The 21017-nt window shown below is 35.8% G+C and overlaps 1 protein-coding gene across 1 annotated transcript in view; it reads right to left on the reverse strand.

Annotated features, from left to right (window-relative positions):
• The window catches only part of LOC145260637 (calcineurin B homologous protein 1-like), an 84931-nt gene extending 68490 nt beyond the window's left edge, over positions 1-16441 (reverse strand). The window contains exon 1 of the mRNA XM_080118963.1: positions 16034-16441. Coding sequence (XP_079975089.1) covers positions 16034-16100 — 67 coding nt within the window. The 5' untranslated portion in view covers positions 16101-16441. The remainder of the gene's footprint in view (positions 1-16033) is intronic.
• Positions 16442-21017: the final 4576 nt, after the last annotated feature.

The raw sequence follows: 21017 nt of genomic DNA on the forward strand, positions 1-21017 counted from the left end.
AAAAAAAAAAAAAAAAAATATGCCCCGCCAAGGTTGCTCCAGTTTTCAAAATTTTTCAACAAATACCTTAACGAATCTTGCTTTCCTGACTGCTGGAAAACTGCTTCTATGGTACCAGTTTTCAAGAATTCTGGCCCATTAAATTATCGCCCCATAAGCCTCCTCTTGCTTTTCGCCAAAATATTTGAGTCCATAATTAATTAAGCTCTAGTCCATCACCTTACAGTTGCCAGACTTCTGACTGACCAACAATATGAATTTAAGCAAGCCCATTCCACAGCAGATATTCTGAAATCTCTGGACATATATACCATTCACTGGACAAAGCAGGGGAGGGTAGAGCGGTAGCCCTAGATATATCTAAGGCTTCTGACAGGGTATGGCATGATGGTCTTCTAAGGAAAATCAGATCGTATGGTATCACTGGAAAAATACATAACATAATTAAATCCTTAAGTAAGAGAAAAATCCAGGTTGTCCTCGACGGTCATACATCTAAACAATATGATATAAATATAGGAGTACCTCAGGAGTCTGTCCTTGGACCTTTATTATTCTTAATATTTATAAATGACCTCCCTGATAAAATTGTCTCTGAGATGGGTATATTTACTGATGACACCACTCTCTATAACAGACACGAGGGGAAAACAAATGAACACATATCTAAGGAAATGGCAGAAACACAAGAGGAAGACCTCCAATCTGTAGTGCATTAGGGACAAAAATGGATGGTCAAGTTCAATGCTGCCAAGAGTAAGCTTGTTTCCTTCAATAACTACAAGAAACCTACCACCAATAGCAATGGCCAAAAATACATTACCAAAAAGTACTTCTTTTAAGCTCCTCAGCCTAACGTTCACAGGGAATAGGAATTGGAACAGATACATTGAGAGCATTGCCAAGGCTGCTGCGAAGAAGGTGAGCTCTCTCTACCGTGCTAGAAAGCTACTTATGCCCGAAAGTATCGTGTACCTCTATAAGGCCACCATTCGCCCATGTATGGAGTACTGTTGTCACATTTGGGCTGGTGCATCTGCTACTAGTTTCTCACTCCTGGACAGGGTTCAAAAGAGAGTTGCCATTCTGATAGATCCTAAACTGTCATCTAAGCTTCAGCCTCTATCCATCTACAAGTATTTTAATGGTGGATGCTCTGACGAACTACAAGCACTTGTACCCCTTTGACATAAATACCCCCGACAAACAGCTAAATCCCACCCCTACACAGATCCTTAGATATAAGAAAGCCTTTTACTCTAATAGTTTCTTCCTCAGAACTGCTAGACTTTGGAACTCCCTTCCGGGTTCCTGCTTTTCCAACTGTACGGACATGCAGAAGTTCAAGTGTAATGTGAACAAATATCTTGCTGCTTAACTCCCTTCATAATATCCCTGCAACTTATGTCCCCAATAGTAGCCCCTTACATTAAGGTGGCACTGTGCCTTGTTTGGGGTGAAAATTTAATTAGAGAAAAAAAAAAAATAAATAAAAAGTGCAGGAGTATGCATTCAAGTACTCAATAGAAATCAGTTATGCACCATACAATACCGTCGCGTAACATAGTAATAGGAATCCCAACGTTAGCCGTTAATAGCTGTCTAGTCAGGTCAGTCTGCAGCGATTTTCTTCTTGACCTAATCTACTCGCCCTCAGCTTTGACTCAAATCTGTCGGGCGACCTCAGAGCCACTAACTGACCTAACCTGAATACTGTCTTCAACTCAAGACTGTGCCCCCCTCATTCCTAACTGTCATAAAAATGGTCGCAAAATTCTTGGCCACACTTAAAACTGCCTACACACTAACTCTAAAAATATATCTCGGTTTGGTTTGGAGGGTTCTTCTCTCTTTCAGTCGAGACTGAATACTGGAGGCCTAAGATTTATTTGTTTAGAGTTGACGAATATATAATCAGTTGGTATAAATAACGGTTTTTGATAAACAAAATGTCAAGATGAATCGGAAAATATTGCCATGCCATTTCCACCCCTTCCTCGTTTGTACAGATTTTGTTTGTTTACAAAAAGATGACAGTGAAAAAAAAAAAAATTAAAAAAAAAAAATAAATAAATAAAAGTTTGGGTTTGAAAGTTATCTGATCCAATATATCTAACGAAATGAATAAAAGCAAACATTGGACTCATTGTTCGCACTAGCAAAGATGTCAAAACATCTTATTTAAAACTAGCAAGGCTACCCGGTGTTGACTGGAGTAAAAGTAATCTATTTCTATTAAAACTTACATCTTTTTAATCTCTCCTCTATTAACCTCCTCTTCTGATCGGTCCATTTCATCTATAGCTGGACAGAAAAATACACATAACTTCTTCATATAATAGGAATGTGTTGCCATTTTTTTTTTTTTTTTTTTTTTTTCCCCAAAACAAGTATATAATAACATAACACTGAAAAACCTCCTCCATGACGAGACCTGACTCCGTTAACCCCCACCCCCATGAATATATTTTTCTAATGGGTGGGTTCTCCTCCATGATTATAATTGCACGACAGTTGCTTATGCACCTCTATTGTGTATTTCTAGTCTATTCTTTAAAGGAACGGACTTATTGATGTTTTTTTTCTCTATGTTCACATTTAAAAGATAACTTTATTGTTCATGCTTGTTTGATCAGACGATGCCAGACTGAGTGCAAAATTCTACCCAATAGTTTTGGAGCCTACAAGTGTTTATTGTATATAATATTAACAGCAACAGTAATACTAGTAGTAGTAGTATTAGCATTTTTACATCTATTACACAGATTTGTCTCCCTTTACTAGCAGCAGTAGTAGTAGCTTTAACATTACCTCCCTTTGGCAAACTTAGCATTTCAAGTATGCTTCATGTCAAGTTTGGTGCAATTCTGTGCTATTCTTTGGAGCAACTAACTTACAATATGTTTTTCTTTATGTTAATATTTAAAAAGATAAATTAATTTGTATCAACACAAGTGAAGCAGAAGCATACATGGTCCCCCGCGAGTGCACAGTGAACGAGGCATAAAAAATGACTAAGTTCAGCATTTGTACCCCTACCCCACCATTTAGCCCCAAAAGTCCCCAGGGTCGTCAAATCCTGGTAAAAATGAACAAACGATGCAGTTTTAGGCCTTGACATATGTAAATTAGAGTTCTGCATCATGCAAAAAAAAAAAAAAAAAAAAAAAAAAAAAAAAAAATGAAGTCCATTATTGCCCCATCCCCCTTTTAGCCTTAAAAGTCCCCAAGTTAAACATATTTAAATTGGAGTTCAGCACCATGCAAAACTGCTCGATAGACATACACAGAAAATTTTGGACAAATATGGTAAAATAGTCCCCAAAAATGGAGTGTTTTTATGAGCCCTAAAAGAGTCCCTGGGGCACACCCAAGAGTTATCGTGAAGTATAGACAAACAAAATTGTATAGAAATCAGTTAGTTACAACTTTTCAGAAAGTTGTATAAAAATCCAAGGCATCAATTTTTATTTTTAATAAGCACAAAAGTGTCAATTTTAGCCATTTTCACCTGAAAGGCACCCTTGGGGGGAGGGGGGGGGGACTGGAGTTTTCCCGAAAAATCCGTTGTGTTAGTTTTTTACTTACTCATATCATGTTTAATTTTTGTGCAAAATTTTTAAACATTCCAAGGCATAGTTATTGAGAAAAGTGCAGACAGACGAATGGACAAGGGTGAATGTACAGGTCTACCCTCCTTTTATCGGGGGGGACCAATAACCAAATATGTTAAGGTTTATCCAGATGAATGTGAAAGCATTTCATGCTTACAACCATGAAATGTTTTTTCATTTTAATTTTGCATTCGAGGATAAGAATTATTGCGGGTTAAGTAGTCAATGGTATACTATTGTAGTAATCGTTAGGAGTGGAAATTTGGTAAATTGGATTACTTACTTCATCAAGAATTTGTTTACGTAGGACTTGAAGACAATCAAATTGTAGTCAACTGGAAAGCGGGCAAACAGAAGAGAGTTCCACAGGTGTGCAGTTCTAAGAAAGAAGCTTTGTTCATGAAATCTACGTTTAAGTTTAGGCTCAGATAAATAGTGGGGGAAATTATTGATAGTGGTTTCAACTAGACGAGTGCTTTTTGTGAAAGTTTGGCGAAGGGGGAACAGATTGGAGCTCAGACGAGCACTTGTCATAAAAATAACTATAAAGCAGAGATAGGCTCGCAACGTCTCTTCTGTGGGAAAGAAATTGCAGGGAAGATAAAATGGCATCCCTCACTAGGCTACGAAGTCTATTTTAAACTCAGTCAAGGCAGGATAAGCTGCTTCTAGCAGCTCCTGCCCAGATGTGGTAACAGTACTTCATCGTTGGACGTAGCAGACTTTTATATAGGTAGAGAAATGCATCAGAAGTGAGATATCTGCTGGAGCAGTAGAAGGATGCAACTATTTTTCCAGCGACCTTGGCAACGGATTTGATGTACATGTTCCATTTCAGATTAGGAGTAAAGCCCAGAAGTTTGTCAAAACATGGAGCCTCCCTAAAATGAGAGCCATTCATTTCAATTCAATGATTTAACCCTGATCCCAACCATGGTTATAAATGGTCTAACTAACCATTTACTACAAAACCCACACGGTTAAGAAATAGGGTCGTTGCATAACAAATATCAAACCAACCAATCGGTCAATTGATTGGTCTGTAGTTTAGAGTTATCTTTTCCTGTTTTGGAAATTAGTATCATTGTAGCTTGTCTCCATATGCTTGGGAACTTTCCTCTCATCCATATTTACCTTTGCCAAGGAGGTTACGTCTTTCTAACTGTTGTGGACGACCTAGTGTCTACATTGCTTGACAATAGTCATCAAACTTGGTCAAAATGCGAGTCAAGATCTAATTTAAAACACATTGAATTTTAGGATATGGAAGTCAAAGGTCAAGGGTACAAAAATAACGTTAAATTTGGATTAACCCAGCAGAAATCAACACAAAGTTAAAAGTTAATCTTGTTACCTCTTTACATACAAACTTCTGACAAACCCATGTAGTAGCAAAATTCCACTCCTTCACTGTTGCTCGGGGCCGTATAAACAATGAGAAAATTGAATTTGATTTTCAATACATTTGTTATTCTTAGGAGAGAGGAATTTTTATGTGTATGTATCATTTGCTATTTCGAACAAAAGAATATTTTGCCTATCCTAGGACGGGTATTACATGTATGAAATAATTTTATCTTACCTAGGGTAGGTAATTTACAGCATGTATATGAAATAATTTTATCTTACCTAGGGTAGGTAATTTACAGCATGTATATGAAATAATTTTACCTTTGCAAGGACGGGTAATATACAATACATATTTAAAATAATTTTACCTACACTAAGACGGGTAATTTAAATACATATATGATACAATTTCACATACTTTTTTTTTTTTTTACCCCAAAACGGACATTACTTCATTGTAGAGGTGCCTAGATGTTAGAAAGTCGCAGAATTGGTACCTCCTAGACGTAAATACTCCCGACTAAGACAAGCAGCAAAATCACACACTTACTGCATTTTAAATCTCATTTTTCTCACTCGGCAACACCTGGCGGACGACGCAAACCGCCAGATGATATTGAGCGAATGGAAGCCAATACAAAGAGAAAAGAAAAATAACAACCTATCATACGAATTTCAGGTATTATTTTTTTTGTCAACTGTTTTTTTGTGTGTAAAAAGTATTTTTTCTTTGAATTAATAAAAAATGTTTTTTTTTTTAATTTTAAAAGAACAAATATTGGGGAGTGGGATTTTTACATTTTTCATAAAACTTTTTTTTTCTGAAGAAAGAAAGAAAAAAAAAAAAAAAAAAAAAAAAAAAAGATATTTTTTGGTATTTATAACCATTTTGGATTTTTTTGGTTTTTGCATGTTATGAACCAAATTTTTTTTTTTTTTTTTTCAAAGAAAAGTTCCGTTGTCTTTTTTTTTTTTTTTTTTGGAAGAAGTAGCTGACAATGGAAAATTTTTGTTTAATGCATACTATTTGCAAAAAGAAAGTTTTGTAAACAAGCTTTTTGTCGTTTCTAGTTTAAACTTTTTCCAGCCTAGAAGTGTTTGTTATCCTGCTCACAAAAATAAACACCCGTTTTTTTTTTTTTGCAGTGCTGTTTACGGACCGTGCTGAAATATTATTTAGTAAACTAGGCAGACGACCTGTACAATAGTGCCTACTCCCTAAAAATGAGTGGTTTACACCTTTTTTTTTTTTTAACTTATTTTTTGCTGCGATTATCATAGCTTACAGACTTATGTATTATATTAGCAGAAAAAAGTTTTGCAAAAAATTAATGGCTTTTAAGAAGGGGGTTCAGTTTCTCGCTATAACGTTCTACTTCATTGTTACCTGACTTACTATCCTTTTCTTTACCAACGTGTCACATGATTGGAATTTTATAACGAGAAAGTGAACCCCCTTGTTAAGTCATTGTTCCAACTCATGTTTCCTGTGAATGTTAGGCCAAGCAGTTTGAAAGATGTACTCTCAGACAGGGAGTCACTGGCCATTGCTATTGGTGGCAGAGAAGGTTTCTTGTAATTAGTGAAGGAAACCAGTTTAGTCTTGGCAGCATTGAATGTGACCATCCATTGATGTCCCCATTCCACTACAGATTGGCGGTCATCCTATAGTGTTTTTGCCATTTCTTTAGTTATGTGTTAATTTGTTTTCCTGTCATGCCTGTTATAGAGTGTGGTGTCATCAGCATATATACCCATCTCAGAGGCAGTTTTGCCGGAGAGGTCATTAATAAATATTAGGAACAATAGAGGCCAAAGGATAGACCCCTGAGGCACTCACGCATTTATATCACACTGTTTGGATGTACGACCGTCGAGGACAACCTGGATTTTTCTCTTATCTAAGAAGGATTTAATTATATTCTACCAGTGATACCGTATGATTTAATTTTCCTGAGGAGACCCTCATGTCATACCCTGTCAAAAGACTTAGTTATATCTAGAGCTACCGCTCTGCCCTCCCCCGCAATGGCACTGCATTTAGCAGCCAACACTTTCTGTACGGCTCTGATTCTGGTATCTCCATGAACCTGCAAGAGCCAGCAAAATTGAGAATAGCAGCAGAAAAGTAAAAAAATCTGGCAACTTCTACGACAGCAAAACGCAACACGCCTACTGGAGTTCATCTATAATATTAATCTCACCTGTCTGCTTAAATGTATGTATGTATGTATGTATGTATGTATGTATGTTTGTATGTCTGCCTAAAACTTTCAACAGAGGTGACGGATTTTCACGAGATCGGTATCCTTTTGAAGTGCGACCCTCTGATGACAAATATCGAAAAATTGGCTAAAATCATTAATTCCTTCATCCTCAACTGGGCACTTGTCTATAAAGAGGGGTTGCTTTTTTCTCCAATATTTTCGAAAGTCATTCCCTCTTTTTGATTGACTAGTCTTAATTTAAACATTTGTCACTTCAGGTTTGGCAATGGACGCAACGGTAAGGACGTCACTATTTTTTTTCACATTCTTTTTCTCCTTCGCGGTATGGGTTTCAGCCTACCTGCCTATTACCACTTTCTTTTTTTTTTTTTTTTTTTGCTTAACACACATTACTAAATGCCCCAGGCAACGCCAGGCACCCAGGCTAGTATTTTATAAGCAAAGATTTTCAGTTGAGATTCTAACTGACAATGGCACCGTATTTAGCAGCCAACACTTTCAGCAGTTCCTGAAAGACTTGTACGGCTCTCATTCTGGTATCTCTATGAACTAGTTGAGAAAAAAAAAAAAAAAAAAAAAAAAAACATTGTAGTTAGGAAACATTGTTCTATACCGGAGGTGGTTTATTTATTTCTATATATCTTTTTATGGAAATCGCCCAGACAAGGCATGAAGTCAGTTGGTGTCAGGAGCTTAAATCTTTTTTTTTTTTTTTTTTTTTTTTTTTTTTACAAATAAAAATAAAAATGCTACTTCCTAGTAAAAATATAGCCAGAGATAAGTGCCAGATGGATAGCTGCCAACCCAGAAAACAGCAATTCTTCCTCCTTTGTCAGAAGCATGTTTCATAGAATGTGAGGACTAATGGAAGCGAGGGTTATAAGACTGCCAAAAGTAAACATAAGGTCTACTTCCGATTCTCCTTATTGATTTAACATTACATTCACAGCTTCGGTTAGTTTATGGCATATCAACCATTCCAAAGAAAAATTCTCTAGATAAGATTGCATCGATTTAAGAAAACATTTGTAGAAGGAAATTTTACAGTAAGAATCTTAGAAAACCTTACATTTTAGGAATCTTATGGAAAGGATTACTCTCTTTGAAAAAGCCAATACTCTTTAGCATTTAACAGTTAGAAAGACCAGACGAGTGTGAAATTGTTTTTAATAAATATTGTTATTTATTAAAATAAAATTGAAATTTTTTTTAAAATTTTCAAATAATAAAATATTCATTTTCAGGAATTGGGACAATTTGTTCTTTTGATTTTTTTTTTTTTCTTTTCTATCTCTTATATGTCATGGTGGTGGTAATCCCTGGCATGATTTGAGATGTTTAGAGTCAAGTCAAAATGGATGTTTTTGGCGTCCGTCGACCTAGTGTGTAATAATGAAAAGGAATTCACTGTTTGAAACACTCGATAACAATTTAAGATTTCATGGTTAGAAAGTGATTAATTTGCGAACTTCCTCCTTTGGCTTTTTTTTTTATATATATATACTAGCGGGGGTAACCGGCGTTGCCCAGGTGTTTGTAGGTGTGTGTGGTGTTAAATAAAAAAGAAACCGGGAGGGGGGGGGGAGTTGGTAGGATCGAACCCGAAGCCCTGAGGCAAAGTTTTAAAATAAAATCGGCCAGCCAGAATGAGTTACTGAAAGATGTTTGAATTTATTTAAGAACCAAATTGACAGGTGCGCGCCCGGAAGTCGACGATGACGTCAATGACCAGGTTTGTTTGTTATAAGTGAAGTGAAAAAAGAAAACAACGTTAAAACTTAAGCGGGGGGTGTAATCAAAACAAAAAAAAAAAAACCACAAAAAAAAACTAATGTAAGGCAAACGAACGATGAAAACAGAAAAAACGAACACATAAAAAAATGGCTTAAATAAGCCTGTTTCGATATTAAAAATTTAAAAAATCGGTAGGTACCCGGGTGTTTTGGGGTGTGTGGTCGGGGGGGGGGATAAGCGAAGTAAAAAAAAAATAAAATAAAAAAATAAAATTAAAAAAAACAGAAAAACGAACGTTACGTGAAAAATGGCTTAAATAACACAGGTTCAATATTTAAATTTAAAAAATCGAAAAAAAAAAAGAAAAAAAAAAAAGACATCTCACACCACGATTCGAACCCAAAATTTTAGACCAACGCGCTAATCAATCGACCTAACGCAACGTACTTGAAATTTGTTCAGTTTTTCAACTATTTAAAGTAAATCAGGTCATGACGTCATCTGGCGCATGCGTAGAACCAGTCTTCATCACGAGAACTGATCAAATAACCTTAGACTACCTTGCCATTGGATTGTAACACACCACGACCACCACATTACATTTCTTTCCTTCTTTTATTAACATATGTAATTGGGAATAAATTCCAATCTGGAACTCATTGGGTCGTATCGTAACAGTTTCAATCGACCAGACTATCACAGGCAGATGATCACGGCTTGTACATAATCATGCCTTTACCCTCCACCTTTGAACCCCACTGGAAAGGATGTCCAAATGAATTCAGAGCGCACTCATTTGCCCATGAAACAGAAACTGGCGAACAAGTTACATTCGTTAACACCCCCATGTTAATTGCATAGCCTCTAAGGGCCATACTCTGTAAACTACCCACCCTCGACATACACACAAAATTTCTTTCATTAGCCAAAAAGGTAAAAACAGAAATAAATAAAAAAACTTCCGTGCAAAAAAAAAAAATAAATAAATGAATAAATAACAAAAAACACTCAGCATGAAATAAATTGGAAAAAAAAAAGATATCTCACTACTGATGCAATTCTCTATCTGTAGAAAAGCCAAGTCGGTCCAAGGATGGAGTACTGCTGCCACATCTGAGCAGGAGCTGCTAAAAACAGCCTATCCTGCCTTGACAGAGTACAAAATAGACTTTGTGGCTTAGTGGGGGATGCCCTTTTCTCTTCCCTGCAACCTCTCTCCCACAGAAGAGACGTTGCGAGCCTGTCTTTATTTTATCGTTATTTCCATGGCAGGTGCTCGTCTGAGCTCCAATCCCTCGCCCCCCCCCCCCACCTCACCAATCTTTCACAAGAAACACCCGTCTGGCTGAAACTACTGTCAATAGTTTTCCCCACTCTTTATCTGTGCCTAAATCCAAACGGAGATTCCATGAGCAAAGCTTCTTTCTTAGAACTGCATGCCAGTGGAACTCTCTGCTGCTTGCCAGTTTCCCACCTGATTACAACTTGGACGTCTTCAAGTCCAACATAAACTCCTGACAAACCGCCCTCTTCAGTAAGACACTATCAAAACCCCCAATACTAACGATTACTACAATACTATCTCATTGATTACTATACACGCAATAACCCTTATCCCTGAGTGGCCTTTGGGCCTTGATAAGTCGTGACCCCCACCCCCCATGTAAAAAAAAAAAAAAAAAAAAAAAAAAAAAAAAAAAAACATTTTTTTTTTTTTGTTTTTTTTACACTAGCATCCATCAAGTGGTGCCAGGAGGCAAGGTGGGGTTCAACCCTTTTTTTTTTTTGCTTTTGTTAAGTACAAAGCCTACACTTCGTGACCTGGCATCATCATCATCACTATCCAGCAGCCACCTCCTCTTGCTCTGTTAGGAGGAGGGAGCTTTTGCCCATTTTTCTCAGCTTTGAGTTTCACAGGTCTCTGGGAAGGATGAACTGACCGTCCAGAACTCCAGCAAGAAAAAAAGATTTTGTTAAATATTATGTTCTGTATTTTTCTTCTTTAGGGAAAAAGATTTCCAGTTTCATTCCCAGTTAATTAAAAGGCAACAAGGTCTTATCAACTGGGAAACTATTAGTCTTGAAGGACTAACGGAAGAACCATTTGGTTTTTGAGATATTTTTCTGTAAGAAACAAAAATGACATTTGCCGGCCTGTGAGACAAGAGGATATTGGCGCACGTGTTTTCCATGAAAGGAACTCCTTGGAAGAATTCTTCAGAAATTTCCTTCACATAAAGACATTTTTATTTTAAAAGAGACAAAAACAAATCTACATTAGAACAAGAAGGTTCTGGAAGATTGAGAGAGTGCCTCTCAAAGAAAAGGACTGAAAGAGAGAACATTTTTTTTAATACCCCGTTTAGCAGGTTTCTTTCTTTTCAGGTTTTATAGATCAAGACTTTTTTCTGTATCATTATTTTAAAAAGGGACAAAGTATATTTTACCTATTCTTAATTTGTTAATATCGTTTGGACGATAATTTAACTTAGTCGTTCCAGTCGATAGAATCAATTCTAGATGATCCTCTTTTTTGTATATTCTATTTTTTTAATCTTCATAACTGGTACTTGAGGTTGAGTGTTAACCTTTGCTTTGGGAAATAAAAGCAATTCGGCTTTTTATTTCTTTCAATAAAACTTGACTAAATTAAGATCTTTTTTTTATAATTTGCCTCCATTTTGTTTGACGTTTTGTCTTTATTCACAAGACTTTGCTTCAAATCTCTAGCACCTTTTTTTTTTTCTTTCCATTTTTTTTTTTAATATTTTTAAATATTTGTTAAAAAAAAAAAAAAAAAGAAAAAAAAAAGCAAGAAAAACAAACAAAAAAGTGTTTTGGTAATGACAACTACAAAATAAGTTAATTTATATGTAGGAAAGTGACCCCACTTCTCTAAAGTTTAAAAAATATATTTTTCAAAATTTCTTTTGTGTGGATATGTTTTTTTTTTTTAGGTTGTTTACATATAACTGCCTGAAAAAAAAAAAAAAAAAAAAAAAAAAAAAAAAAAAAAACTTAACATTTTTATTTTTTGCCCTAAAATAATGAGCATGATAGAAAAACTTTAGCAAAAACAAATGGTACTTGCTCAGAATGGTCATTTAAGAATTTCAATACTTATAGAGATTCCGAGTCTTAACGTAAAGAGCAATTTATAGCATATTTCTTCTTGACTGCACAGAAGAGGTAATTTTTTGGTTTGTTTGAAAGGGGATGCAAATTAAGGCCGGATGTCGATATATATTGTAATTAAAAGGTTCTTTTTTTATTCTTTTCGTCTTTTTATGGGGGGGGGGTCTGTGGCTACCTAGACTTAAGGTTAGCTTAGGGCTAGGGTTATTAATAAGTTTCATTGCTTTTATTTTTATTATCTGGGGAAAGAGGCCTATAAGTTGAAATTAGGCATATTTACAAAATATTAGAAAAAGGAGAGAGAAGAAAAATCTACAAAAGTAAAACTGATGAAAATGTTGATTTCGGCAATTATCTGGTGGGACAGATTCTGTAGTTTATCGGTGAATCGCCGTGAATTCTTAGATGAATATTCTGAATTTGGCCACTTTTGGAGTTTATGAACCATGCCATTGTTTTTATATTTTTTTTAAATAAAATCTAAAATTTTTAGCTGAAAGTACCAAATGGGGTAGATTTTTACTTGGTTTCCACCTTAATGTGTTCCTTTAAAAGGACGACTTTCAAGGTTTTTGAGTATGGTGAAAACGAATATCACATTTAAATTTTCCGCAAATAAGTAGTTTCCGGATATTAAGCAATGTAATTCCTTATGTTATAAGTGGTGGACATTGTTGTACGCCAAAAATATATGCGCACAACAATGGCCGCCACTACTATTGAATTCCATAAGGAATTCCATTGCGTAATATCTGAAAAAACTACTTATTGCTGAAAATTTTAATGCGATAGTCGTTTTCAGCATACCTGAAACCACTATAAGTCGTCATTTTAATGGAAAAATGTTAAGGTGGAAACCAAGTAAAATTTTATCCAGAATAGTTAACTTAACCATTATCTCTCTCCATGTTAAGAATGGCTTTTGGCGGACCTGTACAAGAGTGCCCACTCCCTAATACTGCGTGTTTTTCACTTTTTGTTTTTGGCCCCCAGATAAAGGAGGGTGGACCTGTAAATCCACCCTTGTCTGTTCGCCCGTCCATACTTTTCTCAATAACTACGCCTTGGGATTTTTTGAAATTTTGCACAAACATTAAACATGATATGAGTAAAAAGTAACAGAACAGATTTTCCAGGAAAACTCCAATTGTCCCTCGCCCCTAGGGATGCCTTTCGGGTTAAAAATGGCTAAAATTGACACCTTTGTGCTTATTAAAAAAAATTGATCCCTTGGATTTTTATAAAACTTTCTGAAAAGTTGTAACTAACTGATTTCTATATAATTTTGTTTGTCTATACTTCGTGATAACTCTTGGATGTGCCTCAGGGGCTTTTTAGGGCTAATAAAAACACTATTTTTAGGACTATTTCACCATATTTGTCCAAAATTTTCTGTGTATGTCTATTTAGCAGTTTTGCATGGTGCTGAACTCAAATTTAAATAAGTTAAGGTCTTGGGGACTTTTCGGGCTAAATGGAGGGGAGGGGCAAATACCGAATAGTCATTTTTTTTATGACTCGTTCACTGTGCACTCACGGGGGGTGGGGTGGGGGGCATGCATGCTTCACTTGTTTTTTTCCGACGGTTATTATAGATTACAGACTTAAGTACCATATTAGCAAAAAATAAATAAATAAATTTAATGACTTTTAACAAAGGGGTTCACTTTCTCATTATAAAATTCCGATCACGTGACACGTTGGTAAAGAAAAGGATAGAAAATCAGGTAACAATGAAGTAGAACGTTATAACGAGAAACTGAACCAACCCCCTTCTTAAAAGCCATTATTTTATTTATTTTTTTTTGGCAAAATTTTTTTCTGCTAATATGATACATAAGTCTTTAAGCTATGATAATCGCCGCAAAAAAAAAAAAAAAAAAAAAAAAAAAAAAAGTTTAAAAAGGTGTAAACCAAAACCACGGATTTTTAGGAAGTAGGCACTATCGTACAGGTCCGGTCCGCCTAGTTTACTAAATAATATTTCAGCACGGTCCGTAAACAGCACTACACAAGTACCCATTTATTATTGTTTTTCAATTTACGTTTGTGCTTTTTTTTTTTTTTTTTTTTTTGGTTCTATTCAATTTTTACGGTATTTTTTGTTTCTAAATGCAAAATATTAGGAAAACCTTCCCGATGTTAATAGAATTTTAAATAACATTATTTCAGCACGGTCCGTAAACTGCAGAAACACCTGAATTTGAATCCAAACTTTAAGTTTTCTTTTCTAACGCACAAAAGTTTGCGGAAGTTACAAATTAAAAAGCAAAAATTGAAGACGTTACAACTAAAAAGATAATTGGTCGATAATTTAATTTTAATTGTCAAAAATAAATAAAAATCGTAAAAATGGCGAGCATATGTGAAGAAGAAAGTTGGGAATAAAAGTTCGATCTTATCAATTAAAAAAAAAAAAAAAAAAAAAAAAAAAAAAAAGCAAAACAATTTTATTCAAAACCCAAAAACGCATTTATTTAGAGTAGAGGGCGGCAACAAAAGTGTTGACAAACTTTTGAAATTGAGCTTTATTTAAAAATAAATAAATAAATGTATTATGGTTATATTGAAGTTTTCAGCTTTATGACGGGTGCTATTGAAGCAGCATTATCTTTAACGGTACTCATGCAGAGAGTGATGACTGAAATAATAACGTTACTTAAAAAGCCATTCTTAACATGGGGAGGGGAGGGTGTTTTGTACCTATTCTGTATTTTAACCTTACAATTGAATAAAAAAAAAAAAACATCATAAAACTTTAATTAAACGTGGAAATACAATTAAAAAAATAGCGCGGATCCTGATCGGATCACTCTCTGCATTAGCACCTCTTTAACAAAAGTTAAAGTTTTAGGTATTATTATACAAACACCGTGACAGCGTTAGGGTTGGGGTTAGGGTTAGGTTTAGGGTTAGGGTTAATTCGCTGTCACGGTGTTTGTATAGTTTTACCAAGTTTTATAACAATAATTAATAATTTGATTACCAAACAATAGGCTACCGCAATACATACTGGTACTTATGCACTTATTGTACCGTGCTGAAATGTTATTTAAAAATCCATTCTTAACACGGAGAGGGTGTTTTGTAACTATTCTGACAAAACGAACAAGCTATCATAAAACTTGAATATACTTTATAAAAACAGCGCGGTATGCACCTATATATTAATAATCCAATATAAAAATGTTTGTATGTTCGTCAACGTTTCGGCTTGAGTAAGTTTTAGAATAAAAACGAAATGTCAATGTAAACAAATAATCTTAGATTTTATATATATATATATATATATATATATATATATATATATATACACACACACACACAGATACACACGCACACCAATGTAAAGATTTATACATTTTTATTTCAGTGTTTACTTCAACAGTAGATACTGGATACACGAGTAGAGGTTAAAAATTTATGGCACTTGTGCAGTTTAACACCACTAAGCAAATTTAGAAAGTCATTCTTAACATAGGGATGTCTTCGTTAATTCGAGTGTACTCTCCTAGAAAACAATTTGCTTGGTGATGCTAAACTGCAGTAACTGCACTAGTGCCGGACTTATGTCAAGAAAGCTACACAGAAATGCTTTGTGTTTGCTTCATTCCATCAAAGGAATTCGTCAGGCTAACGTAAGCCTGGCGAATACCCTCCGGTAGAATTAAACATGAAGTTTATTACCCACTTAGCATAACGGGTGCTTCTACAGTATCTGAACTGAAGCGAACCGAATTAAATCGAGTTTTGCTGAACTAAATCTGAAAACTTAGGTCAGGGTTGGATTTAGGTTTAGGGTAAAAAAAATGTTCGGTTTAAATTCTGTAGAAATAACCCGTAAGTTATGCAGTGCATGCTTGCATAACTATATAACGAGTAAAGACCGATACGTCGTTTGTATCACAGCTTTTCGATGTGACTAGACAAGCAATCGCTTTTATATATACATATATATATTTTTTTACTTACATCCAGTTTCTGTGGATATTTCTGCAATCTCCTCTTCTTGGAGAAGCCTTGATGTCCTCGCTCCCATTCTTATGTCGCCTTTTTCCTTGTAGAACAAAATAAAAACACGGACTGGACGATACCTGGTTCTCACCCAAAATAAATAGACCTTACAAAAGGCCAGCCGTTACTACTGCTGCTACCACTACTATTCAATCTCTGTGGTTTTGATGCTTAAATTTCCGACACACATGCAATACTCACTGTCCCGTACCCTCATATAAATAAATATATATTGGGTTTATCTTCCTATCTATATTCATTGATTCAACAACTCCTCATGATTACGACATTTTATGTCCTTCTCAAACTTACAGCTTCTCCTCTGCCTTCTACCATCGCTCTCGCTTTATTATTTACTCTTACTGCACACCTCCCACTCTCTTTATTTTTCTGTTACTCACTCTGTTATATTATTTAACTCAGTCTACAACCACATCACGCCCCCTCACTCACGCAGTTAATCATAATATTTCTCTCTTCTACCCCTCTCACTCTCTCTTATTACTATTTCTCTCCCTTGTTTATCTACCCTCCTCTCTCTTTCGCCTAATTATTTTCCCTTCATCATCACCCTAGCTACTTTTTACTATTTCTTCCCCACCTCCTCTCTTTACTACTTCTTACTGTTTCTCCCTCCCCCTATCTCTGTTTCCCATTACTCCCGTTCGCTCTTCTATCCCCTCTTTATCTCTTTCTCTCTGTTTCTCTGTTTGTAACTTCTTGTTATTTCTTTCTGCCGCTCTCTCTCTCTCTCTCTCTCTCTGCTACTTATTACTATCCCTTCTCCATCGCTTTTTCTCTATTAACTACACCTTAATATTTCTATATTTTCTCTCTCTCTCTCTCTCTCTTTCTCACACACACATACACACACGCACACACACACATACAACCACGCATCCATGTCACACACACACATACACACGCACACATACATACATACACACACGCACACACACAAACCACGCATCCCTGTCTGTCTGTTTGTCTCTCTCTCTCTCTCTCTCTCTCTCTCTCTCTCACGCACACATACTCATGCATACACACACGCACACTCATACTCTGTCTGTCTGTCTGTCTGCCTGTCTGTCTCTCTCTCTCTCTCTCTCTCTCTCTCTCTCTCTCTCTCTCTCTCTCTCTCTCTCTCCTAACAAGTGACTCTGTTCTATTTCTTTCCAAATACGCATTAATGACATTTACTTTAAAAAATACCAATATTCTTACTTCTTTAAGTTAATTTTTGGTTCAATTTTAGAATAGGGGCGCAGGTGACAAAGTCTCATTCATTTCATTTTGTTTTCACAAACATTTTGACTGAAATTAATCTTTGATTTTCTAAATTCTGACTTTGCTTCTGGAGCTCAGGTAGCAGAACGGTACCAAAATTTAAAGGTGAATTTGGAACGCTAAAACTTTCATAAAATGTCTACTTTTTCTTTTACAGTGAAAAAAAGAAAAAAGAAAAGAAAAACAGTAGATTTGAGACAATTAAATTAATTAAAATGACATTTAAATTCAACTACTCTTATTTTTTTCTTCTATTTTATAAGACCTGCGTATTGTAATAATTATTCACCTTTAACTGAAGTCTTTTAATGTTAAGGAGTTAAATAATAATTCATAAATAAATAAATAAACATTTTCCGCTCTCGTTGATTGAAAATTAAAAAGAAAAAAAATTGTCTTCTTAAAAATTAATTACAATTAATAATTAATGTATATAAAGACAGAAAAAGGTGGACCGTGGATTTGAGACCATTGCCGCGAAAATCAAATCAGTTTATTCCAGTTTTTCTCTTGTCTTCCCCAACACTGGATGTCAGAATAACTCCACTACTGGGAGGTGTTAAAATTCCCCGTCTTGAATTTGCGCCTGCCATGCTTATGAACCTTATTTCTCTTCATGGAAAATTACCACATCTAACGAGAGTTAATTCTTCTTTTGAACAATGTTATTTCAAACTACTGTTTTATTGTGTGATGAACATACACACACACACAGACGCACGTGCATTTCGCTTACATGTGTCACGGTTTAAACCAAAAGAAACCGTTCATCAAAAAAAGATCCCAATTTAAAACGTAAACCCACAGCCAACAACCCTTTGACAAGTACTTTGACGTGAATAATTATCCCGTGGAACTCTGAATAGTACAATTCTCGCTAGAATAATATTCACAACTTCCCAGCTTCAATTTGATATGACACATGACTATAAACCTCAAACAAATGACTCCCTCCAACACTTTAAAGACGCAAAAACAAACACAAATCAAGAATGAAAAACGCCGACCAGTGCTGCAAAGCCACAGTGTCTACAACTATGTCTGCCGGACGAGTATAAGTACAACGTGCAATTCCAACCAGGGGTAAATCAGCCCGGCTCGTCAAGCAGTGAGAATCCCTCCATCAATGGCCCAACTCAACTCAGCAGCAGCAGCAGTCATGTCCACGCAGAACAGTTTAGTCCACATCCCTAACAACGGCTGATAAAATTACCGATTCCGATTCTTTATAAATCTCTAAATATTTAACTATAAAAGTGTTATTTTGTCGTTATTAGTGTAAAAACACATGTTAAATGTACATATATTTTTTCAGATGTGAAAACACATTTGTGAGGGGGGGAAGCGATCTAAAGATTTTAGTCTTACTGGAATCAGTAAATATTTATTATTTTATTATTACTACAAGCAGTGGAAGATGTTTTTGAAACCAAAATCAAATAAAAAAGATAATTAGAGGAATCGGTTTTGGCATCAGAAAATAGGCACAAATTTTTCCGATTCCGATACCCCAAAAAACTCCATTTTTCCGATTGCTGATTCTGATTCCGAGATGAAAAATAAAGTTTTCGGTTGGTAACTAATATGTACAAGTCCATGCATAGACAGAGACGAAAAGATTAGACAGTCCTGTCGGAGAAGGAGAGTTTAAGTGCGGTTGAAGTTACTGTTTGGTCATAGCCACAATGGATTTTTTTGTCTTCTTGTCTTATCCAAATCCAGACTGGAAGGCCCGGGTGGATTGTGTTGTGTCTCAAGAGAGTAATTGAGGATTGGTTCACCATGCCACATGGAGACAGCTTCAGTCTGAGAACCAGAAAGAAAGTGAGAGAATGTCCATGAGTTTAACCTTTTATAAACTCAGTCACGTGGTCACCTCATCTAAGTGATAGTATCTGATTGGACAAGCCAGAAAAAGTTGACTTGAGTTGGGATTTTTATTGATGGCTCCGTTCTTGAGAAGAGATCATCTCTGAAATTTCTTGGTCTTTCTTTCTCATCAAATCTAAATCTTTCTTTCTTAGAGTTCATATATTGCTCTGTCTGCTTCTCGTAAAGTTGGTTATCTCTATCGCTCTAAACACTTTCTCACTCCCAAGGATATTCTCCATCTCTACAAATCTACTATCAGACCATCTGTGGAATACTGTTGTCATATTTGAGCTGGTGAATCTGTGTCCCAGGGTTCTTGATAAATTGCAAAAACGTATCAGTAATTTGCTTGGCCCCCACCCTTTCTTTTTTTTTTTTTTTAACATAGGCATCAACACTTATCAAGGCACAGAGACCACTCAAGGATAAGGGTTAAAGAGTGTACAGTAGTCAATTGGACAATATAGTAATCGTTCATAATGGAAATTTGGTAAATTTGTTAACTTAAGTGGAACGGCTCATCAAGAACTAGTTTACATTGGACTTGAAGACAACCATATTGTAGTCAGCTGGAAAACAGGAAAATCGAAGACAATTCCACAGGCGTGCAGTTCTAAGAAAGAAGCTTTGTTCATGGAATCTACGTTTAGGTTTAGGCACAGATAAAGAGTGGGGGAAATTATTGATAGTGTTTTCAGCTAGATGAGTATTTCTTGTGAAAGTTTGGCGAGAGGGGGACCATAGATTGAAGCTCAGTCGAACACTTTCCATGAAAATAAGGATAAAGCAGAGACAAACTCGCAACATCTCTTCTGTGAGAAAAAGGTTGCAGGGAAGAGAAAAGGGATATCCCCTACAAGGCTATGAAGTCTATTTTGAACTCTATCAAGGCAGGATAAGTCCTTTCTAGCAGCTCCTGCCCAGATGTGGCAACAGTATTCCATCCTTGGACGTACCTGGCTCTTATATAGATAGAGAATTGCACCAGCAGTGAGATATCTAGTGGATCGATAGAAGGATCTCACCACCTTTCCAGCAGCCTTGGCAACAGATTTGATGTACATGTTCCATTTAAGATCAGGAGTAAAGGTCAAGCCCAGAAGTTTGTCAAAACATGAGGCCTCCTCAAGACGAGAGCTATTCATTTCAGTTGATGACAGATGGGGATCAGAACGTTGATGATGTAAAGATAGAAGCTTGGTTTTAGATGCATTAAAAGTAACCAGCCACTCCTTTCCCCATTATACCATGTTCTCAAGATCAGAGGAGAGAAAATCAGAGAGAACTTGGTCGTTTATGGTCTTAGATGTGCTACCATAGATGGTAGTGTCATCAGCATAAATGTCTACGAATGATGTAAGGATGTGATTTGGAAGATCATTAATGTAGAACAGGAAAAGAGTTGGGCTCAGGATGGACCCCTGAGGGACACTGGCATTAATACTGTGAGCTTCTGATTTTTGCCCATCAACTACTACTCTTATGAACCTATCAGAGAGAAATGATTTAATAATTGAGAAGATATTTCCAGCTATACCATAGCTAGAGATCTTGTGAAGTAAACCTTTATGACATACCCTATCAAAGGCCTTTGATATGTCAAGCGCAATTGCCCTAAGCCATTTCTGAAACCCTCTCTCTTACAGACGTGATGCTGCTAGTTTCAGTCTTTTCTGTAAATACTCTTATGGCACATGTTCTTCAGAATTATCTGATCTATTCCCTGCTTCCTTTGTTACAGCTCGTTTGACTCGTCGGTCTAGTGGTCTTCATCTATTCAGTG

This window comes from Euprymna scolopes, chromosome 36 (genome assembly GCF_053919585.1).
Source record: "Euprymna scolopes isolate OS-2025 chromosome 36, ASM5391958v1, whole genome shotgun sequence".
NCBI classification, from domain to species: Eukaryota; Metazoa; Mollusca; class Cephalopoda; order Sepiida; family Sepiolidae; genus Euprymna; species Euprymna scolopes.